This window comes from Talpa europaea, assembly GCF_964194135.1.
Source record: "Talpa europaea genome assembly, chromosome: 12".
Taxonomy (NCBI): Eukaryota; Metazoa; Chordata; class Mammalia; order Eulipotyphla; family Talpidae; genus Talpa; species Talpa europaea.
The window spans coordinates 4772335-4800188 of NC_140079.1; the positions used below are offsets into that span (position 1 = coordinate 4772335).

Genomic DNA, 27854 nt, shown 5'->3' on the forward strand with positions numbered 1-27854 from the left:
TTTCTTTAAAAATTTCCTGAGATTTTCATTTTTCTTTTTAAAAAGAACAGGCAGATTGACTGAAACACACTGCTGAGGGGAGCAGCGGGGAGACAGGAGAAGTCTGCTGCGCCATATGAGTGGGTAGCTCCCTGGCCAGGGATCAAACTCGTGCTGCAATGGCTGTGGTTAGCTTCTTAAGTTACATGTTAACCCCTTGCGCCATCATGGAGGCCGTGAGATTTTCTTTTTTTTTTTTTTTTAATTTTTTTTTTTTATTAAGGCATGTTTTATTTATTTATTTATGTGTTTGTTTGTTTGTTTGTTTTATACATGCACTGGGTACAGTCAGAAGTGCAGGAGGGTGAGAGAATTCACCAGAGCCAGAGCGGGGAGCAGAGCAGGCAGAAGGACCGAAGGACACTGCTGAGGGGAGCAGCGGGCGGCAGGAGAGGTCTGCGCGCCATGTGGGACCCTCCTCCGGTGGCCGGGGAGCAGCTGGGGATCAAACTGGCACCGCAGAGGCCGCGGGCAGCTTCGCAACCCAGCGCTCAACCGCTGCGCCACCGGGGAGGCCCTGAGATTTTCTTTTAAATACGTTCGACCAGTTATGTTATCCAAATATTGTTGGAATCATGCAGAAAAAGCAGTGAGACCAACTTTGAAAAATCCTAGCTGTGGGTCCTCCCTGATGGCCTAGGGGTTATGTCTCAGGGCTTCCACCCAGACAGCCTGTATTCCATCCCCGGCCAGGTTTCTGACCCACATGGTGTAACAGACCTCTCCCGTTTTGCCAGGTGCTCCCCTCAGCAGTGTATCTCAGTTGATCTGCTGTCCAGCTCCCCAACTTTGTCTCTGGTGAGTCCTCTCATCCTCTGCACCTCTGGCCTACACGCCAGAATTCTATGCATAAATAATAAAAAAATAAATCTTTTTTTAAAAGAAATAAAATCCTATTCCCAAACAAGTTTTCTTTAAATATGTGTGTGGTTTCCATAAATAATATTTAGTATGGTGATTATTATTGTTAAGTAAAATAATGCAGTTGGATGAAGAGGTAGAATCTAGAGGAAACTTGTATAACCATTTCCAATTAGGAGACTTTGAACAAAAAATATGAAGTCATCGGGATTTTTTATGAAGGGGATATCACATGGTAACAATATATGCATGAGAAAAACATTTGGGTTTGGGGAAATAGCCAGAAAAAGATGTCAGTACAGGAGTGTTCCTGGCACATTTACAGATCCCAGAAGTATGCTGTGACAAGAGGGGGCGCTCCAGGTTGGGGGTGAGATGAGAGAGTGGGCAGGAGGCCTGGACATCCTGCTGCCTCATGACATTGTACATTTGCTGATCTTCTGGTGTGTAGATTGTGTTACCTGCGCTGTGCCTAAGTGTGAGCAGTAGTCCTACATGTATAAATTATCTGTAATTCAAATCCCTCTGTAAACTATCATTTCTATCTCTCACATTTAATCTAAATTCTGATTGTTTGATTACAGAAGACAGCTTCGACTTGGGATAGATGTCCAATCTGCGTCTCTTTACCTGTAATAAGGCCTATTCCCCTTATTTTAGCCACACACACACATTTTCGGATCCACACTTAGGGCATTTTGTCCTGTGCACTGAGGCAGAGCTGAGAATTGGAAATCAAATCACTAAGGTCAAGGAAAATAGGAAGTGGTTTGCCTTTCAAAGAATCAGCTGTCCAGAAATGTTGTAAAGAAAGTTGCTATTTTCTTCTGCATTTTGTTAAAGATTTATTTTATTTATATAAGAGCCAGGGTACAGGCCAGATGTGCAGGAGGGTGAGAGGATTCACCAGAGACAGAGCAGGGAACAGAACAGGCAGAATGATGAAATACACAGTGCTGAGTGAGCAGCGGTGAGACAGGAGAGGTCTGCTCACCATGTGGCTTGCTCTGAGGCCGGTGGGAATCGAGCCAGCACTGCAGAGGCTGCGGACAGCTTCACAGCGCTGCGCTCAACCGCCTGCGCCACCAGGGAGGCCCTTCTGCATTTTAAGACCCTGGATACCTAAAAACGAAGAACCTTGGTTTTTGTGTCCTTATTTATTCATTTATTGTTTTGTAACTGAGGTAGTACCAGGGAAACCCCAGCAGGTATTGCCACCATAGTGCACCCACACCCTCTCACCCATGTTCCACCACTGCAGACCATTGTGCTTCACTCCCAATCGTTCTTCCCCTTCCCCCAGCCTCCCCTGTTGTTGTCTCAGCTCTATAGTCAGTTAGCAAGTGTTAGTTTCTAACCTTGTCTTAATCTGTTAATTTAGTTTCTTTATATTCCACACATCAGTCACACCGTCAGATATCTATCTTTCTCGTGACTTATTTCAGCTAGCTTCATGATTTCAAGCTCCGTCCATGTGCCACAAATGGCTAAAGTTTGTCTTTTTGATTGCTGAGTAGTATTCCATGGTGTGCATATACTACATCTTCTTGATCTGCTCATATGTCAGGATGTGTCAGCTATAATGTATAAGGCTGCAATAAACAAGGCAGTGCAAGTTTTCTTTGCAGTTAGCTTTTTGAATATGGTAGACAGATGCCTAGGAGTGGAATGACTGGGTCCAATGGCAGATCCATGTTTACTGTTTGAGACACGTCCTCACTGCTTTCTGTGAGGGCTGGACCAGGCTGCATTCCTACCCGCAGTGAGTGTGGCCCACTGCCCTGCATGTGAACAGCATCCTGTCAGGGTCTGTTCCTTTGTACCATCTGCTTCTTGGCAGGACCCAGTTACCCTCAACTCTGACTGGAAAAAGCTAATTGGGAGATAAACCTAGATAAACAAAATGGATTCCAATATGCTTGAGGAAAATATCAATTGTCACTTGAATACAGAAGAATGTGATCCAGGAGAGGGAAGGTGGGGGCTGTTTTTAGGAACAAATTGGCCGCCCAGTGTCCCTTTTGTCTCTCTTGTATGCAGAAGCTTTTCAGTTTTGTAGCACCACATGTGGCTTCTTGCTTTTTCATGTCACAAGGAAGTCATGGCTATGCAAATACCATTGCCTAATATGTCATTGCCTAAATATGTGTTTTCCAGAGGAGACACCTAGATGGTCAGCAAACACATGAGGGGGTGCTCAGGATCACTCACCAGGGAAATGCAAATCCAAACCAGGAGCTGTCACCCCACAGCTGCTGACAGAGCTCCCAGGGAGATGACCAAAGGTCAGCAGTAGGAGTGGGGTTCAGTAACCCTGGGGTGCTGTCGGTGGGATTTTAAACCATGTTAGCCACAGTGGATAAGCAAACAGAGGTGCCTCAAAATAGCAAAGATAGACTCCCCCGTGATGTGTTCATACATGTACAAAGGCAATGAAAACAGGACTTGGAATAGCTATCCGCACCCCATGTTTGTTGAGCCAAAATCTAGAAATAAACTATGAGTCCATCAGTGGATAAATAAATAAAATAATGTGTACATGTATAGATATAAAGTATATATGTGCTATATATATATATATATATATGTCTATAGTATTGCTCTTAATTGTCCAAATCAATATACATGGATTAGGTAAAACATATAATGTGTAATACATGCACAGGATATTGTGTTATTATAATACACATTCTATATAATAAAATATCAAATAATATTAGTCAAGAGAAAGAAGGACACACTGCCTTTTGTGACAACATGAGCACCTCAGAACATCCTGCTCCTTGATAGAAGTCAGAGAAATACAAATACTGGATATCACTTGTGTGTGCGCATCTAAACAGACTGAAATTGCTTACACGGACTAGGGTGGGAAATTGGGAAGAGGTTGTTTGAGGATACACACTTGAAGCTGCTGGATGAATAAGGTTCTGGAATCTACTACAGTGTGACATAGTCAACAGTCATTCCTTGTAACCTTCAAAATTGCCGAGAGATTATTTCTGAATCATTTTGTTTCAAAAATAAATATCGATTGTGTGTATTGATAGAGTGTTACCTGTGCTAACTGGAATCATACTGCAATATAAATATATCGAATCAACATGTTTTTCTCCAACGTACACACTGTTTCATATCAGTGAAATCTCAATGAAAATACAACAGATCACATCACAGTGTGAGGAGACACAGTAATGACTAAAAACAGATGTGACACATGAACACAGTATGTACAATAGCTTATCACTGCTAAGAATGCAAGAAAACAGCCGATGTTTAAAATCCATGGTGGGACACAATAGAACCAAATGAGGATCAAACAAAATTTAAAACTTTAGAACATTTTGCTCAACAATCTATACATATGTGGGAGAATGGAGTGCAAAACATTTATCTTGAGAACTTCCAAATCTGTTTGAGTATTTGAATCACACACCAGAATAAATACTGAGCCCTAGTAAGTAAGTAAACTGTAAGAATGAGCACAATTATAATTTTTTTTCAAATAACCAGTCCTGTATTTTAAAATAAAAGATTTATTTATTTATGCATACAAGAGCTGGGGTGTAGGCCAGAGGTGTGTGCCATGTGGGTTAGTTCCCTGGCCGGGAATCAAACTTGGGCTGCAGTAGCTGCGAATTGCTTCATAGTGCCGTGCTTAATCACTTGCACCACTAGGAAGGCCCAGAAATCCTCTTTCAGCCACATCTAATTTGCTGTTAACCCAAACCATCCATGGGATCTATGGATGCAAGCATCGTAGAGGTCTAAAGGCCCACTGCTTCTGGTAAGAATCTTAAAAGTTGGGTAGCTATCCACCCACATCCTGCATTGCTCAAGACAGTCTGGGAGTTGAGGGCTCCCTCCTGATTGTGTGGCTCTATGTCAGGAGTGAGGTTTATTGTGAGAGTGTGTCTCAGCCTTAAGAAAATGCCTACATGTTCTGATATGGGTGTTTTCTCATCTACGAGTCATTCAGCTACTTTCTAGATTTCGCTCAGGGAGAGACGTTTGATCCCTAGCTATACAGTCAGTATATCCATGGTAAGATGGAAATTCAGGAGCCTCCTATAATGCTACCTTGCTCCCTTCCTTCATCATATTTTCTGTATTTTTTTTGTTTTTTTTTTCATTTTTATTTTTTTTAAATTCTTAATCATTGCTCATTTTTAAACAATAGAACAATTTATAATTAAAAAATTAAATACTAACAAGCAAAACTATGCAGATTTGACTACTGGAGTGGTTGCAAAGGAAAACTCTTTAGATCCCCAATTGAAATTAAATAATAAGTATAACTTATGTGAGCACCTACTATGAGGGAATACTGTTCATCTCCTGTTCATCTCCTGCACACTGTTCATCTCCTCAGCTGCTCTGTGAGGTCATCTGCCTTCATTAGTCTAGAGCTCTCTGACACACATCACCTTCACACACTCCATCCACCACCATGCTTCCCCTTCCCATTTCATACTTTATTTCCTGCTGCCTCAACCCCAGACCTTCCTGGATCTGTCCTAACTTTGCTGGAACTACGTTAAGCCTCCCACTCCCCCTTCAGTCTCATCCTAACAGATTTTCCTTCCTGTCTCTTCACTGTCAGCACCATCTCTGTATTGTTGAGAGCAGTGGACAGTTTTGAGTCACAAATTAAGTAAATTAATTATAAATTGACGAGCCAGTCAAGCAAGAGAACAAGGGAACCTCTTGTCCCTGGGCCTGGTTTGATCTCTGTGACCTGAGGCAGAACTTCTCAGTTTGCATTTTCCCTGGATCTGTCCCAAGTGCCTGCTGGGCTCTGAGACTCACTTGGGTGGATGCTGTGAGGGGGGCTTCTCCATGTAGCCGTCTGAGTCCCTCCTGGACGCTTGAGGATGGATCTGGTCTGTGTCACAGACAGGATCTCAGGAGGGCGCCAAGGGCTGGTCCCTGGGCAGAGGTCGGGCTCCACAGACAGGAATCATGTCCTCTCCGGTCCCGGGTTGGACAGTCTGAGGGACCGAGGGAGACAGGGTATTTACCGCCCTCCACGTGGTCTCATTAGACACACCTCACTCTCCTGCCCCAAGCTCTGAGCTCATGAGTTCCCTGTGGACACTGGATTGGGCAAAAGGAAAGTTTCTTAATGATTCTCTGATCCTGAGAGACTAGATTAGATGTCAAGTGCATCCAGTTTTGTTACTCCCCGGCCTTCATGTTGTAACCACGCAGCACCTGTTCTAATTCTGTGTTCAGGTTTTCAAAATGTGCTGGGAATTGCATGGGGACTGTAATCAAGATGAAAATGCAAACATTGCGCAAGAAAGGAAAAATGATGTAAAAAAATAGAGAAAATAAAAAAATTAAAAATCTGTGCTGAGGATCCCAACTTGACTCGGTGCCCTGGATCATCAAGGCACAAATATGTTGGGGGCACAGACTCCCATCATTTGTCCGGTAGTGCTGTTCCTCTCTCGTCAAGCTGAGAACCGAGCCCTCTATCTAAAACTTTAGCCACCACACTCCTTGTTGTCATGGCACTTTTGCAAAAGCAAATAGGAATTTCTTCTTTGCTTTTACCCTGATGTGACTGCAGCAGCCTTATGTTTGAAACTCCAGAAGGAAACGCCTGTGTTCCTCACCAGCCAAATGTGCAGGGCCCAAGAGTGAAGATTTTGGTAGCTGCCGCTCTCACTCTGAAGCCCGTGCGCCTCCTCTGACCCCCGAGACTAAGCACGTGTCCTGCTTAGAGCACAGGGAGCTGCTAACACGCTTCACTGCTGCCAGCGTGAAATGCTGCCCACAACAGCCCACTCCTGACACCGGGCGTCCCCATCCTCACAGGTCACCATGTCATCCGAGCAGCAGTTGACTGAGCAACCTCTGAATCGTGCCCAGACTTCACTGCCAAAGCAGGGTCCGAGAGAGCCCCGGGGAGGCAGGAGCAGGCCCCACAACGAACTCCTAGTGAGGGTCGCCCATTGCTCTTGTAGCAGCCAGAGGAAGGACTTGTAGTTACTTTTGATGGACTCCTCTCAGTACTGAAAATTTTCTTTGGAAGACTATAGAGTTTCCTTAACTTTCTTGTCCTCAGTGTCCACTTTGTTGCCTCACAACACAATAGGGATGTTTTCACACCCCAGCAGGTCTCCTTGCCAGTGAGACACATTCTGGGAAATAACTGGATGTGACATCAGACAATCCAGTGGCACACGGGGCTTGGCCTGACAGCCTCTCTCTCCGTACAGATGTCTCCCGACCAGCTGTGCACCTCACAGTGAACTGGACCCGTCTGTCTCTGTTGTTGTGGAACAGGAGAGGAAGGACTTCAACAGCCCAGGTTCTTCCTATGTCTTTATTTTTCAGAATTATGCTGTTCAGATACACCCTCCCCTTCAGCAGGTGTCTTGATGCTGTAGTGCCATTTTCTTGGACTGTACAGAGCATTCGGGTTGCTATAGGCCCAATTATTTATGTTCTCCTTTGTTTCCCTTGCTGCCGGGGATGATTCCACGAACACATCTGAAACTTATATTGCAGAGTTCTCTTCTGTGTGTGTTATGGTTTTCGGTCTTACCACAAAGTCTTTTTGTTTTATTTTCAATTGATTTTTGGGTGTTTTGAGAGAGAGTCATCTAGCTTCCTCCTTTTGCATGCGTGTCCAGTCTTCCCAATCCCATTTACTGAAGAGGCTCCTTGCTCCAGTCTATGTTCTTGGCTCCCGTATTGTAGATTAACTGTTCCTATGTGTCTGATGGTTTCTGGGGTCTTGATTCTATCCATTGGTCTCTGTGTCATCATCCCGTACCATTATAATTATCCAGTGTTATTTTAATCATTATAGCTTTAAATTATAGTTTGAAGTCTGCTATTGTAATTATAACTTTTTTTTCCTTTTATTGTCAGATTTGGTTTGCTCTGAGGGGTCTTTTGTGGTTCCTTATGAAAATTGGTAATGTTTGTTTTACTTAAAATACACTCAATCTTTTTTTTAATGCGTATTGTACTGTTATTATTTTTTTACACTGATGTCTTATTTGGTTCCCCTATATTCCTGCTATAAGGGAAACCATCCGATATTTTTCTTTTTCCTTCTGGTTTATTTCACTGAGCAAAATTCCTTCTAGCTCCATCCACATTGCTGCAAATGGCCTGAGCTTATCTTTTTTTGATTGCTGAATATTATTCCATTGTGTATATGTACCACATCTTCTTGATGCTGTCATCTATTTTTGGGCATTTATGTTGTTTCCAGGTTTCACCTATTGTAAATAGTGCTACAATAAACATAGGGGTTCAAGTGGTCTTTTGAATCAATGTTTTTGTGTCCTTTGGGTAGATCCCTAGATCAGTGGGGTGTCTCTCTGTTTTGGTTAATGTCTCTTTGGCTGTAGAGAAGCTTTTCAGTTTGATGTAATCCCAGGTGTTTATCTTTGCCTTCACTATCACTGCTTTGGGTGATGAGTGTTTAAAGATGTTTCTGAGACGTATGTCTTGTAGTGTTTTACCTATATTTTCTTCTACATATATTATAGTTTCAGGTGTTGTGTCCAGTTCTTTTATCCATTTTGAGTTGATTTTTGTGCAGGGTGAGAGGTAGTGGTCTAGTTACATTTTTTTGCATGTGCAAGTGCAGTTTTCCCAGCACCATTTATTGAACAGACTGTGTTCCATTGCATATCCTTTACTCCTTTGTCAAAGATTAGTTGTTCATATAATTGGGGCTTTATTTCTGGGCTCTCTATTCGGTTCATTGGTCTGTGTGTCTGTTTTGGTTCCGGTACCAAACTTTTTCAATTATTATGGCTTTGTAGTATAGCTTGCAGTTTGGAAGTGCGATGCCACCTTTCTCCTTTGCTTTCATCAGTAGGGCTTTGGCTATTCTGTTTTTTGTGGTTCCATATGAATTTCACCAGTATTTGTTCTATTTCTTTTTTTTTTTAAAGATTTTTTTTTTTTATTTTTATACAAGAACTCGGGTACAGGCCAGATGCCCGGAAGGGTAAGAGGATTCACCAGAGACAGAGCAGGGATCAGAACAGGCAAACTGATGAAATACACTGCTGAGGGGAGCAGAAGGCGAGACAGGAGAGATCTGCCGCACCATGTGGGACCCTCGCTGGCTGGCCAGGATCGAACTGGTGCTGCAGAGGCTGTGGAAAATTTCACAGCACGGCACTCAACCGCCTGTGCCACCAGTCGGAGGCCCAGTATTTGCTTTATTTCTTTGAAGAATGTCATTGAGATTTTTATTGGAATAGCATTCAATCTGTATATTTCTTTAGGGAGGATGACCATTTTAATAATGTTGATTCTTCTAATCCATGAGCAGGGGATTTCTTTCCATTTCTTTGTGTCTACTTCAATTTCTTTTAACAGTGTTTTCTAATTTCCTCTGTAAAGCTCTTTCACCTCTTGTTAAGTTTATTCCCAAGTATTTGATTTTTTGTTGTTGCAATTATAAAAGAGATGGTTTTCTGATTTCTTCTTCAGACTGACTGTGTATAGGAAGGCTACTGATTTTTGCATGTTGATTTTGTATCCTGCTACTTTACTGAACTGGTTGATTATTTTGAGTAGTTTTTCTGCGGAGTTTTTAGGGTTCTCTATGTATATTATCATATCATCTGCAAATAGTGATAGTTTTACTTGTTCTTTCCCTATCTGGATTCCTTGTATGTCTTTCTCTTGTCTTATTGCCCTGGCTAGACCTCCAGTATTATATTGAAGAGCAAGGGTGAGAGAGGACATCCTTGTCTTGTTCCTGATTTTAAAGGAAAGGCCTTCAGCTTTTCGCCATTGAGAATAATATTGGCAGTGGGTTTGTCGTATATGGCTTTTATCATGTTAAGGTATGTTCCTTCTAAATCCCGAGAATTTCAAGGGCCATCATCATAAATGGATGTTGGACTTTGTGGAATACTTTCTCAGCATCTGTTAATATGATCATATGGTTCTTATTTTCCTTTTTGTTGATGTGTTGGATTACACTGATCGATTTTCGTATGTTGAACTATCCTTGTGCCCCTGGGTTGAATCCCACTTGAACATGGTGTACTATCCCTTTAATTCATTGTTGGATTCTGCTGGTAAGGATTTTGTTGAGGATTTTTGCATCAGTGTTCATTAAGGAGATTGGCCTGTAATTTTCTTTTTTGGGGGCTGTCTTTGTTGGGTTTTGGTATTAGTGTAATTTGGCTTCATAGAATGTATTTGGTAGTATTCCTTCTTTCTCAATTTTTTGAAAGAGTGTGTGTAGGATAGGCACTAATTCACTGCTGAACATTTGGTAGAATTCATTTGTGAAGCTGTCTGGGCCCAGGCTTTTGTTTTTGGGGAGTGCTTTCATTACTGCCTCAATTTGGCTACTTGTAATTGGTCTGTTTAGTTGTTCTATTTCTTCTTTGTTCAGCTTTGGATGATTATATCATTTTGGGAATTTGTCCATCTCTTCTAGGTTGTTGAGTTTGTTTGTATGTAAGTGTTCATAGTAATCTCTGATTAGTCTCTTGATTTCTACTGAGTCTGTTGTGATTTCTCCTCTTTTATTTATAATCCAATTTCTATGTGTTTTCTCCCGTGAAACATGTTAATTTTAATACAAAGCTATTTATTAAAGGAGGTACTCCCATGAAATTCTTTCCATTTCCTGTGAGTTTACCTTTCTACTTATTGCACTAAGTAACCTTGCATTATAACGTTATATAAATTTCAGGTATGCATGATTATTAATCAACATATGTGTATGCGACATTAAGTTCACTACTAAAAGTTTACATTTATCTTTCATTATACCATTATCCTCATTTCTGATTGAACCACCTCCCTTCTCCCATCTTTGTGTTACCCACTAATTGCTCTTATCTAGTCAAAAGCATATTTTGTTTTATTGACATGATCGGTTTATTTATTTTCTTTATTACACATGAGTGAAATCACATGGTATTTGACTTTCTCTGTTTGGCTTGTTTCAGAAAGGATCATTCCGTTGTTATCCTTTTGTTCTTCCAAATATAAATAGTATTCCGCTGTCTACATATACTGAATCTTTTTGGACATTTGTTGATCAGTGGAGACTTGGATTTTTCCTACCTCTTGGCTATTGCAGTGAACAGGGATGGAAAACACCTCTTGGAATTAGTGATTTTTATGTGTAGGTAGCAGCTAAATACTCAGAAGTAATGCATTTGCATCATAGGAAACTTATATTCTTCAATGTTTGAGGTATTTCTTTACAGCTTTCCATAATAGATGCACAAGTTGACATTCCATCAACACTATATAAGTGTTTCCGTTTCTGCCCTGGGACCCTGTGAGCTCAGTGACCAACACAGGAAAGGAAATCTCTGCCCTCTACCAGAGTTAAGAAATCAGAGTTTTCAGGCAGAGCCCAGATGGCTTCATAATGGATCCCAGAGCAGAGAAAAGGATGGGTGGGACAGAGAACACAGCATTTCTTTGCAACGTATCAAGCAGACTTGTAGCATTTGCAACCCGGGTCCCTCAGTGGACAGCAGACCTGCTGGCTGTGGTGGTCATTGCATGTGGTCACTGCCCACGTAGGTGCCTCCAACATACCAGTGCCTGTTGATTCCACAGCTTGAACCCTATGGACTAGACCCTACTCCAATCAACAGGAGACTCAATCCGTGGCAGGAAGTACCAGACAGAGGTGGGGTGGGAGGTGAGGACAACTGAAGACCAATTGGAGCTTACTGTGAGAGAGAGGGGAGTAGGTGGAGGTGACAGAGTTCACACTTCTCAAAAAACTGAGACTATACTTAAGACCCAGACTCCCCACCGCCTCCACCAGAAACCAAGGAAAACTAGAAGAGGAACAATCTCACCAACAGCACCCCAGCTACAAACCTGGAAAAGAGGTGACATAATTACTTAGATCAAGGAACACCTGAGCACAAGAGGAAAAAAAAAGTAGCAGAACAGAAGTTCTGGTTCATTAATACAGGAGAGAGAAGCCGAGGAGTTGTCAGTGACGTGGAGCAACAACAGTAAATACACCCCTGAGTTATGGGAAAATAACTCAAATGCAGAGAGGCATCTGCAGGACCTTTGAAAGAAGATAAAAGAACCAGAGAGTCTTCACCAAAGAGATGGACAAGATTAAGAGAGCACGAAAGACTGTCTGAATGTGAATGAACACAAATATAGGAAGTGTGTTCAATAGAATTAAACGGGCCAATAAAATAACTTCAGAAATGGAGGATCCCAGTATATACATGACCCAATTAGGAAAACAGAGAGAAATGAGACTCAGACACAGGAAAATAAGGAAACGCTACAAAAATGTCAGACTCCACAGACGTGGATAATCCAGAAGGTAAACAGAGAAGAGCGGAGTGACGCTTTTCAAAAAACCACAGCTGAGAATTTTCCAAACCGAGAGTGAAATAAGCACAAATGTCCAGGAACTCAACTTTCAACTTGAGTTGAACACTCAACTTTCAAAGTGAAAATGACCTACGCCATGACACCCCACTGTTAAATCATAAAATATCAGAAAAAAAGAGAAGGTGTACAGGAGGCCTGAATGGAAGAGGATTTGCAAAGGCGTCCAAGTTAGGCTTTCCTCTGATTTTCCCCAGTCACCCTCCTGGAAAGGAGAGGAAGTGTTAGGGGGAAAAGGATGTCCTAAAGCTAATTCCATACAGGGCTCCCTAACAGAAGGAAGTGCTCATAATCCTAAACACAAAGACTTCAGGCACAGAGCACTTTTTGCTGCAAAATTATTCAATTTGAATGTGAATAAAGGCTTCCTAGACAGAGAAGCCAATGAGTTTGTCACCATCAGGTCTGCCTGCCTCACCATAACAACTGACAGGAGTTCATGTACTAGAAAGAAAAAATGAAACACAAACCCTGAGCAAAATGACATGAACAGGAATATTATGAGTCAACAATAAAGCATCAAAAGGAAGGAAGTAAAGGAGAGCAGTAGGGACAGTGAATATTAGCCCTGGACACACATGGGTACTGTGATATCACAAGATTTTTCTGCAGATAATCCATAAATTGCTTATTTTTTCCTGATCGAGTTGTATCTATTTTCCTCCATCTTTCTATTATTTTGTAAGTACCCAATTTCCTGTTTTCAACATTTCACTAAAGAAAAAGGCACACAGATTGTTTTTTAACACTTCCCAATGTTCATACCAGTTCAAAATAATTTAGAACGGGCCTCCCATGGTGGCACAGCGGTTGAGTACAGGGCTGCAAAGCTACCCGCAGCCTCTGCAGCGCCGGTTGGATCCCCGGCTGCCAGCGAGGGTCCCACATGGTGCGCAGACCCCTGCTGCTCCCCTCAGCAGGGTATTTCAATCAGTCTGCCCGTTCTGTTCCCCGCTCTGTCTCTGGTGAATTTTCTTGCCCTCCACGCTTCTGATTGTACCCAGTGCTTCTATAAATAAACAAATAAATATTTTTAAAAAATACTTTAGGAAATGCAGAAAAAATATTTATAATATATAAAAAAAACTGACGTTAAACTGTGTACATAAGACAAAGCACTGATCATCTCTGACTGACAGAGGAAAGGATCATGACTTAGTCCATGGTCTGTCAGGCCTGCTGCTCCCGACCAGACAATCTGAGGAAGCGGCCCCCGTCATGTTGGGGTTGCTCTGCAGCTGAAGAGCCTCCCCAGGGCCTGCTTTATGTCCTTGTTTCTGAGACTGTAGATGAAGGGGTTCAGCATGGGGGTGACCACCGTGTACATCACCGAGGCAACTGCACTGTCCCTGGAGTCGTGGGTAGCAGCAGAGCTGAGGTACACGCCGAGCGACGTCCCATAGAACAAGGAGACCACGGAGAGGTGAGACCCACAAGTGGAGAAGGCTTTGTACCTGCCGCTCACTGAGATTTTCAAAACAGAGGACACAATCTTAGAGTAGGAGAAAAGGATGCCACTGAGAGGAATCATCACCACAACCCCCGCTGCTACATATATCACCAGCTCATTGAGGAAGGTGTCAGAACAGGCAAGCTGGACCACCTGGTCCAGTTCACAGAAGAAGTGAGGGATTTGCAGCTGTGAGCAAAAGGACAGTCGCAAAACCATTAAGCTGTGTAATAGAGAATTCAGAAGACTTAACACCCAGGATGCAAGAAGCAGGAGGCCACAGAACTGGGGGTTCATGATGACCGTGTAGTGCAGGGGATGGCAAATGGCCACAAACCGGTCGTAGGCCATGGCTGTCAAGAGCAAGTTGTCCACTCCTCCAAAGAGTAAGAAGAAAAACACCTGGCTGAGGCAGCCCGCATAGGTGATGGCTTTGTTCTGTGTCTGGATGTTGAGCAGCATCTTGGGGACGGTGGTGGAGGTGAAGCCGATGTCGGCAAAGGACAACTTGGCGAGGAAGAAGTACATGGGGGTGTGCAGGTGGGGGTCCGTGACGATGGCCAGCATGATGAGGAAATTCCCAGTGACCGTGACCAAGTACATGGCCAAGAATGCCCAGAAGAGGAGGGGCTGCAGCGAGGCCTCTTCTGAGAGCCCCAGGAGGGTGAACGCTGTGGGGTGGGTTTGGTTCCCTGGCGCCAGGTCGCTGGTGAGCCTGGGGGATGGAGACAGAAGTGATGGAAACTTTACCACAGCAGAGCAATCAAGGAATGAGGTTAAATGGGGTGATTTTATTTTTAAATACATGCAGTTAATCATTTCTTAGAGCTATTACCTGTTACCCGAAATTTTCAAGGCTGTTAAGTGACTCACCTTCTCCTGATGCTGAAAATAATTAGCCATTCTTACATCTAATGTAAACACATAGCCAAGTCAAAATTTTCTTTGAAAATGTCCTAATAATTTCTTTTAAATACATTTGACCAATTGCATTATACAAATATTGTTGGAATCATGGATAAAAAACAGTGAGACTGACTTTGAAAAATCCTAGCCCTCGGGTGTCTCTGGTGGCACAGGGGCTAAGTCTCAGGGCTACCACTGGGACTGCCTGAATATGATCCCCGGCCAGGGAGTGACCCACATGGTGCAGCAGACCTCTCCTTTCTCCCCACTGCTCCCCCTCAGCAGTGCATTTCAGTAGATCTGCCCTGTCCTGCCCCCCACTCTGTCTCTGGTGAGTGCCTCACCCACTGCATCTTTGGCCTGCTTCCTTGTTCTTCGGTGCATGCGCAATTAATAAATATTTTTTTTTAAAAAGGAAAAATCCAAGTCCCAAGGAAGTTTTCTTCTAAGTATGTGTGTGGTCTCGGGAAAATAATATTTCATATGGTGATTACTATTGTTAGGTAAAATAATGTAGTGGGATGAAGAGTTAGAATCAAGAGGAATCTTGTATAATCACTTCCAATGAACAGACTTTGAACAAAAATATCTGAAGGCAGCAGGATTTATCTATGAAGGAGACATCACGTGGCAACAATATACGCATGAGAAGAACATTTGGGTTTGGGAAAATAGCCAGAAAAAGATGCAACATAGGAGTGTTTTTGGCACAGTTACAGATCCACGAAGTAGGGATGTGACCGGAGTGGGTGCTTTAGGTTGGGGGTGAGTTGAGAGAGAGGGCAGGAGGCCCCGACATCCTGCTGCCGTGTGAAGTTCCTGCTCATAACATTGTACATTTGCTGATCCTCTAGTGTGTAGATTGTGTTACGTGTGCTGTGCCTAGTGTGAGCATTTTGTGTTACATGCATAAATGATCCCTCATTTAATCCCGCCATAGACTATAATTTCTTTCCCTCATATTTCTTCTGAATTCTGAATGTTTGATTATGGGAGACAGCTTCAACTTGGGAGAGGTGTGCAATCTGTGTTTCCCTTACCTGTAATAAGGCTTATTTCCCTTATTTCCTCCACTCACACACTTTCTGATCCACACTTAGGGCATTTTGACTTGTGCGTTGAGGCAGAGCTGAGAATTGGAATCAAATCTCTAAGGACAAGGAAAATAGGAAGCGTTTTACTTTGCAAAGAGCCACCTATCCAGAATTGTTGTAAAGAAAGTTATTTCCTCTGCATTTTGAGACACTAGATACCTAAGATCAAAGAACCTTTTCCTGTGTCCATATTTATTGATTCATGTATTCATTTGTAACTGAGGTAGTATTGGGGAGCCCCCACCAGATAGTGGCACCATAGTGCACCCACCCCCGCTCACCCATATTCCACCACCCCAGACCCTTGTGCTTCCTTCCTGCCTTGTTCTTCCCCTTCCCCCCTCCCCACCTCCCCCTTTGGTGGTTCAGTTCTGTAATCAGCTGTCAAAGGTCAGTTTCCCAGCCTCTCTTACTCTGTAAATTTAGTTACTTTGTATCCCTGACTGGAAAAAGCTGATTGGCAGATAAATGAAAAGATGATGAATAAAAATAGTGTTTAATTTTAGAAGCATCAGGGTCTTTATTTAAAAGTTTGGTGATGTATCTGTGACCAGAAGTCTGCCATAGGAAATTTAATTCATGTTCATTTTGATGAACTAACAATAGTTTGCTTTGCAGTATATCATTTCACTTAAACTTGTAGTTTCCAAGAATCTATGCATGATATTTAAGTGTGAAATTAATGTATTCACTATACTGTGACACCCCACCCTGACTTACTTTATTTGGGAATAGTAGGAAAATAAATGCATATTGCATGAGCTCTGTGAAGAATATGGTCTCACAAAAATAATGACAAGTTGAGAAAGACAGACAGGAAAATGCTAAACTAGTTGTGGAGAACGCGTAAGAGGAATTTTGAATCCTGAGACTCACCTCCATTAGGGGGTCAGATCTGAGTTTACATGAGTGATTTAGAATAGAACAAGTAAAGCCCTTAGGAAAATGTCCAGTGCATTGCTGAACACACCATGGACATTGATTGACTGTTCTGTTCCATCAGTTGTGTGTACGCGTGTACGTGTGTGTGTCATTTCTTTGTGCGAGTGGGTAGGTAAGGTTCATCACAGAGTAAAGGCAGGTCCTACTTTAGGCCACAGTAAGAAGAATCTGGCATCATCGCATACAGGAGAGAAGTATTTGAAAGGTCAGTTCTTGCTAATGAGGGAGAGACCATGTGAGGAGGCCCCAACTGAAGAGCCAGGCCGGGTGGAGAACAGTTCCTTGGACACCAGGGCCCCCAGGCCGACGGACCCGCTGTCACTCCACTCGCCTGTAGTGGGGTTGACAGTGGGCTCCTGATCTGAGTGTTGGTTTTCTACCTGTTCCCACTTATGTGACCACACGCTGTGACATGATGCAGAGTGAGTGAGATTGTCCCTCCTCTGGTTTTTCATTTTTGTGGAATCACTTCATTTGCTTTCCTTGGGTTTATGTTTTGATCTCTCTTTGACGCACATAAACTGGTCCTTGTTTTGCTCCTTGTCCAACAAGCAGTGGCCTCCCCAGACAATATTCCATAAAATCCTGCTCGTGCCCCAACAGTCTGTCCCTTTCCTCCGTGTTGTTTATTCCTGAGACCATCATATCCAACATGCGCTATTCTTGTGCTCAACCCTCTCTGTCATCATGTAACATCCACATGAGCAGGGACTGCAGCTAGTTTGCTCACTTTTGTGACTTCATCATATAGAAACTATGTCAAGGAATTGTAATCCATACAATAAATGGAATAGTGGGAAAAATAAAGCCTGGTTAAATATAACGGGATCAACAAAATGCATGAAGCACAATGGAGCAGAATCTAAGACTTTGGAGGAATAGTTATAACAAGAATTTAATCACATCCACAGGTTCTCTAAAAAGTAAATTGGCAAAGACTTGAAAATGAAAAGAGGAAATCACACTCTTTCCAAAGCAGTGGAAACTGGAGATCCAAAGCTCTCATTTCTCCCTAGAGAAGCAACAATGGATTCCATATGCTTGAGGAATAGATCGAGATTGTCCTTTGAATACAGAAGAATGTGATCCAGGAGATGGGAAGGTAGAGGCTGTATTTATGAATAAATTGGCTGCCCAGTGTCCCTTTGACTCTCTTGTATGCAGAAGCTTTTCAGTTTATGTAGCACCACGTGTGGCTTCCTGCTTTTCCATGTCACAAGGAAGTCATTGCCTATGCAAATACCAGAGAGCACCTAAATATGTATTTTCCAGAGGAGACATCTAGATGGTCAGCAAGCACATGAAGGGGTGCTCGGAATCACTCACCAGGGAAATGCAAATCCGAACCAGGAGCTGTCACCCCACAGCTGCTGACAGAGCTCCCAGGGAGATGACCAAAGGTCAGCAGTAGGAGTGGGATACAGAGAACCCTGGGGTGCTGTTGATGGGCTCATACACCGCTTCAGTCACAGTGGGTAAGAGAACAGAGGTGCTCAAAATAGCAAAGTTAGACGCCCCCATGATCTGTTCATACATGTACAAAGGAAATAAACACAGGACATTGAAAAGCTATCTGCACCCCCTTGCTTAGTGAGCAAAACATAGAAATAACCTATAAGTCCATCATGGACAAATAAAGGACATAATGTGTACATATGTTGATATAAAAAATAGAGGTGCTGTATTATATGTGTACATGATTGCTCTTACTGTCCAAATGAATATACATGGATTATGTAAAACATGTAATGAGTAATACACACACAGGATATGGTGTTGTTATAATACACATTCTATATAGTTAAATATCACATGATATCCAGTCAAGAGAAAGAAGGCAACTGTGCTTTTGCCACCCCACAGGCACCTAAGAACATTCTGCTACGTGATAGAGGTCGAGGAACTACAGATACTGCTATCACTTCTGGGTGCGCTCCTGAAACAGACTTGAATTGGTGACAGGGACCGGGATGGGACTTTGTAAAAAGTTGTTTCAGGACACACATTGGAAGCTGCTGAATGAACAAGGTTCTACAAATCCACTGCATGTGACAGTCAGCAGTGCTTTCCTGCAACCTTCCCAGTTGTGAAGAGATTATTTCTGAAATGTTTTGTGACAAAAATAAATATTAATTTGTGTATTGAGGAGGTGTCAGCTAGTGCTGCAGTGGACAGCATATTAGAGTAGATTACTATATCCAATCAACATGTTTGTCTCCAACTTTCACACTGTTGCATGTCAACTAAATATCAATAAAAATACAACAGATCACATCACACATGTGAAGAGACACAGTAATGAGGAAACACAGATGTGACATGAACACAATGTGTATGAGAGCTTAGTACTACTAAGACTGCAAGAACAGCCTGTGTTTAACACACATCATGGGACACAAAGGATCGACTGAGGCCCAAACACAAATTGGAAACTTTCAAACATTTTGTACAACAATCTCTACATATATGGGAGAATTAACTGCCAAGTATTCATTGTGAAAAGCTCCCATTCTATTTCAGTATTTGAAAGAAAACCAATAAAAGCTCAGGCTGTAAGTAAATAAACTTTAAGAATGAGCACAATTTGTAATTGAAAAAAGCAAAATTCTAACAAGCAAAGCTATGGGATTTGCCAGTACCAGAGTGGTTGCAAAGTTAAACTCTTTAGTCTCCCCCAACAGACATTAAAGAAAAAGGATGACTTCTGTGAGCACCTGCTGTGAGGGACACTACACACTGTTCCTCTCCTCAGCTGCCCTGTGAGGTCATCTGCCTCCATTACTCTGGATCTCTCCAACACAGATGCCCTGCTCATCACCCCGTCCACTCCTGTCATCCCCTTCATATTTAACACTTTATTTCCTGCTGCCTCAACTCCAAACCTTCTTGGCTCTGCCCTAACTTTGCTGGAACCACATTAAGCCTCCCACTTCCCCTTCAGTGTTAACCGAACAGATTTTCCTTCCTGTCTCTTCACTGTCAGCACCATCTCTGTATTGTTGAGTGCAATGGATAGTTCTTAGTCACAAATTAAGTAAATTAATTATAAATTGGTGAGTCAGTCAAGCAAGAGAACAAGGGAACCTCTTCTCCCTGGGCCTGGTTTGATCTCTGTGACCTGAGGCAGAACTTCTCAGTTTGCATTTTCCCTGGATCTTTCCCAAGTGCCTGCTGGGCTCTGAGACTCACCTGGGTGGGGGCTGTGAGGGGGGCTTCTCCATGTAGCCGTCTGAGTCCCTCCTGGACGCTTGAGGATGGATCTGGGCTGTGTCACAGACAGGATCTCAGGAGGGTGCCAAGGGCTGGTCCCTGGGCAGAGGTCGGGCTCCACAGACAGGAATCATGTCCTCTCCGGTCCCGGGTTGGACAGTCTGAGGGACCGAGGGAGACAGGGTATTTACCGCCCTCCACGCGGTCTCATTAGCCACACCTCACTCTCCTGCTCCAAGCTCTGAGCTCATGATTTCCCTGTGGACACTGGATTCGGCAAAAGGAAAGTTTGTTAATGATTCTCTGATCCCGAGAGACTAGAATAGATGTCAAGTGCATCCAGTTTTGTTACTCTCCGTCCTTCATGTTGTAACCACCCAGCACCTGTTCTAATTCCGTGTTCAAGTTTTCAAAATGTGCTGGGAATTGCATGGGGACTATAATCAAGATAAAAATGCAAACATTGTGCAAAAAAAGAAAAATGATGTAAAAAATAGTAAAATAAAAATTTTTTTCAAAAATCTGTGCTGAGGAACCCAACTTGACTCGGTGCCTGGATCATCAAGGCACAAATGTGTTGGGGGCACAGACCCCCCAACATATGTCCAGTAGTGCTATTTCCCTCTCATAAAGCAGCGAACTGAGCCCTCTATATAATACCTTAGACTCCACACTCCTTCTTTTCATGGCACTTTTGCAAAAGCAAATAGGAATTTCTTTTTTTTTTTTTTTACTGTGATGTGACTGCAGCAGCCTTATGTTTGACACTCCAGAAGGAAACGCCTGTGTTCCTAACCAGCTAAATGTGCAGGGCCAAAGAGTAAAGATTTTGGTCACTGCCGCCCTCACTCTGAAGCCCGTGCGCCTCCTCTGACCCCCGAGACTAAGCACGTGTCCTGCTTAGCAGCACAGGGAGCTGCTGACACGCTTCACTGCTTCCAGCGTGAGGTGCTGCCCACAACAGTCCACTCCTGACACCGGGCGACCCATCCTCACAGGTCACCACGTCATCCGAGCAGCAGTTGACTGAGCAACCTCTGAGTGTTGACCAGAGTTCACTGCCAAAGCAGGGCCCGTGACAGCCCCGGGGAGGCTGGAGCAGGCGCCACAACTACCTCCAAGTGAGGGTCGCCTGTTGCTCTTCTAGCATCCAGAGGAAGGGCTTGTGGTGACCTGTGACAACTCGCCTCAGTACTGAAAATCTCCTTGGAAGACAATAGACTTACCGTAACTTACTTGTCCTCAGTGTCCACTTTGTTGCCACACAACACAATAGGGATGTTTTCACACCCCAGCAGGTCTCCTTGCCAGTTAGGCACGTTCTGGGAAATAACTCGATGTGACATCAGACAATCCAGTGGCACACTGGGCTTGGCCTGACAGCCTCTCTCTCCGTACAGATGTCTCCCAACCAGCTGTGCACCTCACAGTGAACTGGACCCGCCTGTCTCTGCTGTTGTGGAACAGGAGAGGAAGGACCTCAACAGCCCAGGTTCTTCCTATGTCTTTATTTTTCAGATTATGCTGTTCAGATACACCCTCCCCTTCAGCAGGTGTCTTGTTGCTGTAGCGCTCTTTTCTTGGACTGTACAGAGCATTTGGGTGATAAAGTCCCAATTATTTATGTTCTCCTTTGTTTCCCTTGCTGCTGGAGATGATTCCACGAACACATCTGAAATTTATGTTGCAGAGTTTTCTTCTATGCATGTTATGGTTTTGGGACTTACCACAAAGTCTTTTTTTTTCATTTTCTAGATAATGCTTTGTGTAGGATGTTGATTGTGACCTCACTGATTTTTCCAATCCATGAGCAAGAAAGAACTTACTATTTCTTTGTGTCTTACTCTATTTATTTTAACCGAGTCTTATAATTTTCATGATACAGGCCCTTCATATCCTTCGTTAAGTTTATTAGCTAGATATTTAACTTTTATTTATTTTGGTGTGATTGTAAATGAGATCTATTCCTTAATTTTTCATCTTCTCATTTAAAAAAAATATTTATTTATTTATGCATACAAGAGTTTGGTACAGGCCAGTAGTGTAGCGGGTGAGAGGATTCACCAGAGGCAGAGTGGGGAACAGAACAGACCGATTGCCGAAGTACGCTGCAGAGAGGAGCAGAGGGCTTGCCAGGAGAGATCTGCTGCACCATGTGGGTTGCTCCCTGGCCGGCCAGGGATCAGACGCATGCTGCAGTGGCTGCAGACAGCTTCATAGGTTGCGTCTTAACCCCTTGTGCCACCAGGGAGGTCCCTAATTTTTCTTCTTCTAACTCAAAATTGGACATAAATGAAACTCATCCTAAAATAATAAAAACTATTTCTAAGCATTTAATTTTCAAAACACCCAGTTGAATATTGGTTTATTCTTCCCACACTAATGGACACAAGAAAACAGATTCAGGGGCATCTTTTATAAAAATAATATAAGAAAGCAGTTGAAGCTTGTGTCATGTTTTGTGTATTATGTATAAAGGGACCCATGCAGTATGTGTGCCTAATTTTTTATGAGTCCTATAATTCAGTAATTTAACATTTCATTTTATAATGCAAAATATCTTCATTATTCACTTTGAAACATTAGTTAATTTTAAGGTAATATTTTTAATTTTTTAAATAAAATTTGGACAGAAAACCAGCTAATAGCTAGTTAGTAAACTTAACAAAGGATGTGAAGGGCGGGTTTAATGAGATGTATGTCTTTTGTATTTTCCCTGTATTTCTTCTATATATTTTATGGTGTCAGATCTTATGTCCAGTTCTTTTATCCATTTTGAGTTGATTTTTGTGCGCAGTGAGAGGTAGAGGTCTAGGTACATTTTTTTTTTTTACATGTGTAGGTCCAGTTTTCCCAGCACCATTTATGTTACCAAACCATAGCCAGGTTGCCTGTCCACTGGGAAAAAAAATCAGCATTCTCTAGAATACTTAAAATGGACTCAGAGGGCCTCCCCAGTGGTGCAGCGGTTGAACGCTGGGTTGCGAAGCTGCCCGCAGCCTCTTCAGCACTGGTTCAATCCCCGGCTGTTCCCCGGCCACCCAAGGAGGGTCCCACATGGCGCGCAGACCTCTCCTGCCGCCTGCTGCTCCCCTCAGCAGTGTACATTGGTCCTTCTGCCTGCTCTGCTCCCTGCTCTGGCTCTGGTGAATTATCTCACCCTCCTGCGCTTCTGACTGTACCCAGTGCTTGTATAAATAAATAAAAATAAATCTTTAAAAAATAAATAAAATAAAATGGACTCAATCTTTTTTTTTAATGTCTTATATAGGAATTTTATTTCATTTTTTTACAATACATTTTTTTATTTTTAAACAGTATTTGCTTCTCCCCGATCCCCTCAGGTGTAGTCCCCATAGAATTTCCTTCCCTAAGACACCCGTGCACCATCACCACAGTCCCCTGTGCTCCTCCCTCCCTCCCTCTCACTCCTCTCTCTCCTCCTCCCCTGCCGCATGTTTCTGATTTATAATTGTCTGTTTTTGCTTTGTTGTGTTTCGTAATGTTATTATTTTTTACACACTGATGTCTTATTTGGGTCCCCTATATTCCTGTAATAAGTGAAACCATCGCATACTTTTCTTTTTTCTTCTGGCTTATTTCACTGAGCATCATTCCTTCTAGCTCCATCCACATTGCTGTGAATGGCATGAATTTATCTTCTTTGATTGCTGAATAATATTCCATGGTGTATATGTACCACATCTGCTTGATCCAGTCATCTATTTTTGGGCATTTGGGTCATTTCCAAAGCTTAGCTATTGTAAATAGTGCTGCTATAAACATAGGGGTGCAGGTGGTTTTTTGAATCAATGTTTTTGTGTCCTTTGGGTAGATCCCTAGGAGTGGAATTGCCTGTCATATGGTAGCTCCATTTTTAGTAGATTGAGGAGCCTCCACACAGCTCTCCACAGTGGTTGGACCAGTTTGCACTCCCACCAGCAGTGCAGGAGAGTTCCTTTTTCTCCACACCCTCGCCAACATTTGTTGTTGCATGTGTTTTTGATCTGTGCTATTCTCACTGGTGTAAGGTGGTATCTCAGTGTGGTTTTGATTTTGATTTCCCTGATGATAAGAGATGTTGAACATTTTTTCATATGCCAGTTGGCCATTTGCATATCCTCTTTGGAGAAATGCCTTTAAGTTCTTCTGTCCATTTCTTGACTGGATTGTTTATTTTGTTTTTGTTGAGCGGTGTGAGTTCTTTGTATATATTTGTGATCAGTCCCTTATCAGTTGCATGGAGTGCAAAGATTTTTTCCCAATCAGTGGGGTGTCTCTCTGTTTTGGTTAATGTCTCCTTGGCTGTACAGAAGCTTTTCAGTTTGATGTAATCCTAGTTGTTTATCTTTTCCTTCACTATCACTGCTTTGAGTGATGAGTCTTTAAAGATGTTTCTGAGATGTATGTCTTGTAGTGTTTTCCCTATATTTCCTTCTATATATTTTATGGTTTCAGGTTTTATGTCCAGTTCTTTTATCCATTTTGAGCTGATTTTTGTGCACGGTGAGAGGTAGTGGTCTAGCTACATTTTCTTTTGCATGTGGAGGTGCAGTTTTCCCAACAGCATTTATTGACCAAACTGTCTGTGTTCCATTGCATATTCTTTGCTCCTTTGTCAAAGATTAGTTGTTCATATAATTGTGGCTTTATTTCTGGGCTCTCTATTTGGTTCCATTGGTCTTTGTGTTTGCTTTTGTTCCAGTACCAAACTGTTTTAATTATTATGGCTTTGTAGTATAGCTTCAAGTTTAGAAGCGTGATACCTCCTTTCTCCTTTGTTTTCATCATTAAGACTTTGGTTATTTGTGTTTTTTTTTTTGTGGTTCCATATGAATTTCATCAGTATTTGTTCTATTTCTTTGAAGAATGTCATTGAGATTTTTATTGGAATAGCATTGAATCTGTATATTGCTTTTGGGAGGATGGCCATTTTAATAATGTTAATTCTCCCAATCCATGAGCATTTCTTTCCATTTCTTTTTTTTTTTTTTTAAAGATTTGTTTTTATTTATACAAGTGCTGGGTACAGGCCAGATGCACGGGAGCGTGTGAGAATTCCCTAGCGCCACAGCAGGGAGCAGAACAGGCAGACGGAGAAAAGCACTGCTAAGGGGAGCAGCGGGCGAGACAGGACAGGTCTGCTCACCATATGGATGCTCCAAGGCCAGCAGGGATCGGACCAGCATTGCAGAGGCTGCAGATAGCTTCACAGCGCTGCGCTCAACTGCCTGTGCCACCAGGGAGGCCCTGTCTTTCCATTTCTTTGTGTCTTCTTCAATTTCTTTTAACAGTGTTTTATAATTTTCTTTCTATAGGACTTTCACCTCTTTTGTTAGGTTTATTCCCAAGTATTTGATTTTTTTTTTGTTTCAGTTATAAAAGTCATGGTTTTCTTGATTTCTTCTTCAGACTGATTGTGTATAGGAAGGCTACTGATTTTTGCGTGTTGATTTTGTATCCTACTACTTTACTGAACTGGTTGAGTATTTTGAGTAGTTTTTCTGCGGAGTTTTTAGGGTTCTCTATATATATATTATCATATAGTCTTCAAATAATGATAGTTTTACTTCTTCTTTCCCTATCTGGATTCCTTGTATATCTTTCTCTTGTCTTATTGCCCTGGCTAGACCTCCAGTATTATATGGAAGAGCTGTGGTGAGAGAGGACGTCCTTGTCTTATTCCTGATCCTAAAGGAAAGGCCTTCAGCTTTTCGCCATTGAGAATAATATTGGCAGTGGGTTTGTCGTCTATGGCTTTTATCATCTTAAAGTATGTTCCTTCTATCCTGAGAATTTTCAAGGGCCGTCATCATAAATGGATGTTGGACTTTGTCGAATGCTTTCTCAGCATCCATTGATATGATCATATGGTTCTTATTTTCCTTTTTGTTGAGGTGTTGGATTACACTGATCGATTTTCGTATGTTAAACCATCCCTGTGCACTTGGGATGAATCCCACTTGATTGTGGTGTACTATCCCTTTAATGCATTGTTGGATTCTGTTGGCAAGGATTTTGTTGAGGATTTTTGCATCAGTATTCATTAGGGAGATTGGCCTGTAATTTTCTTTTTTTTTTTTGTGCTGTCTCTGTTTGGTTTTAGTATTAGTGTAATTTGGCTTTGTGGTACGTATTTGGTAGTATTCCTTCTTTTTCAAATTTTTGAAAGAGTTTGTGTAGTATAGACAATAATTTACTGCTGAACGTTTGTTAGAATTCATTTGTGAAGCCGTCTGGGACTGGACTTTTGTTTTTGGGGAGTGCTTTCATACTGCCTCAGTTTGGCTGCTTGTAATTGTTCTGTTTAGTTGTTCTATTTCTTCTTTGTTTAGCTTTGGATGATTATATCATTCTGGGAATTTGTCCATCTCTTCTAGGTTGTTGAGTTTGTTTGCGTATAAGTGTTCATAGTAATCTCTGATTATTCTGTTGATTTCTACTAAGTCTGTTGTGATTTCTCCTCTTTCATTTATAATCCAATTTACATGTGTTTTTCTCCCTTGAAAGGTAGGTTAATTTTAATACAAAGCCATTTATTAAAGGAGACATTCCCATGAAATTCTTTCCATTTCCTGTGATTTTACCTTTCCATTTATTACACTGAAGTAACCTTACATTATAACGTTATATAAATTTCAGGTATGCATGATTATTAGTCAACGTATGTATATGCCACATTAAATTCACTACTAAAAGTTTAAATTTATCTTTCATTATACCATTGTCCTCATCTGATTGAACCACCTTCCTTCTCCCATCTTTCTGTTAGCCACTAATTGTTCTTATATAGTCCAAAAGAATATTTTGTTTTATTGACATGATCTGCTAATTTGTTTTCTTTATTACATATGAGTGAAATCACATGGTATTTGACTTTCTCTGTTTGGCTTGTTTCAGGAAGGATCATTCTGTTCTTATCCTTTTGTTCTTCCAAATATAAATAGTATTCCGCTATCTACATATACCACATCTTTTTGGACATTTTTTGATCAGTGGAGACTTGCATTTTTTCTACCTCTTGGCTATTGCAGTGAACATGGATGGAAAACACCTCTTGGAATTAGTGCTTTTTATGTGTAATTAGCAGCTAAATACTCAGAAGTAAGACATTTGTGTCATAGGAAACTTATATTCTTCAATGTTTGAGGAATTTCCATACAGCTTTCCATAACTGATGCACAAGTTTACATTCCATCAACACTGTATAAGTGTTTCCTCTTCTGCCCTGGGACCCTGTGAGCTCAGTGACAGCACAGGAAAGGAAATCTCCACCCTCTTCCAGAATTAAGAGATCAGGGTTTTCAGGCAGAGCCCAGATGGCTTCATAATGGATCCCAGAGCAGAGCAAAGGACAGGTGGGACAGAGAACACAGCACTTCTTTGCAACGTATCAAGCAGACTTGCAGCATTTGCAACCCGGGTCCCTCAGTGGACAGCAGGGCTGGTGCCTGTGGTGGTCATTGCCTGTTTCCACATGTGTGCAGTGGGCACAAGCCCACATAGGTGCCTCCTACATATCAGGGTCAGCTGACTCCACAGTTTGAACCCTTTGGACTAGACCCTGCTCCAGTCACCAGGAAACTCAATCAGTGGCAGGAAGTACCCGACAGAGGTGGGGAGGGAGGGGAGGACAACTAAAGACAAATTGGACCTTGCTGTGAGAGAGAGGGAGGAGGTGGAGGTGACAGAGTTCACTTCTCAACAAACTGAGACAACATTTAAGTCCCAGACTCCCCAGTACCTACCTAACCCCAAGGTAAACTAGAAGAGAAACAATCAAACTGACCCCCAGCACCCCAGCTCTTAAACTGGAATTCAGGTGACATAAATACTTAGAAATCAAGGAACATCAAGCACAGAAGGAAGAAAAAGTAGCAGAACAGAAGTTCTGGCTCATAAATACAGGAGAGAGAAGCAGAGGAGTCCCAGCAACGTGGAGCAACAACATTAAATACACCCGTGAG

The 27854-nt window shown here is 42.2% G+C and overlaps 1 protein-coding gene across 1 annotated transcript; it reads right to left on the bottom strand.

Moving 5' to 3' along the window:
• Positions 1-13501: 13501 nt before the first annotated feature.
• Positions 13502-14338, bottom strand: LOC311180655 (olfactory receptor 7C1-like; the record flags this gene model as incomplete). The annotated part of the gene is made up of 1 exon (XM_084248569.1): positions 13502-14338. The coding sequence occupies one exon, from the start codon at positions 14336-14338 to the stop codon at positions 13502-13504; it is 837 nt and encodes a 278-aa protein (XP_084104695.1).
• Positions 14339-27854: the final 13516 nt, after the last annotated feature.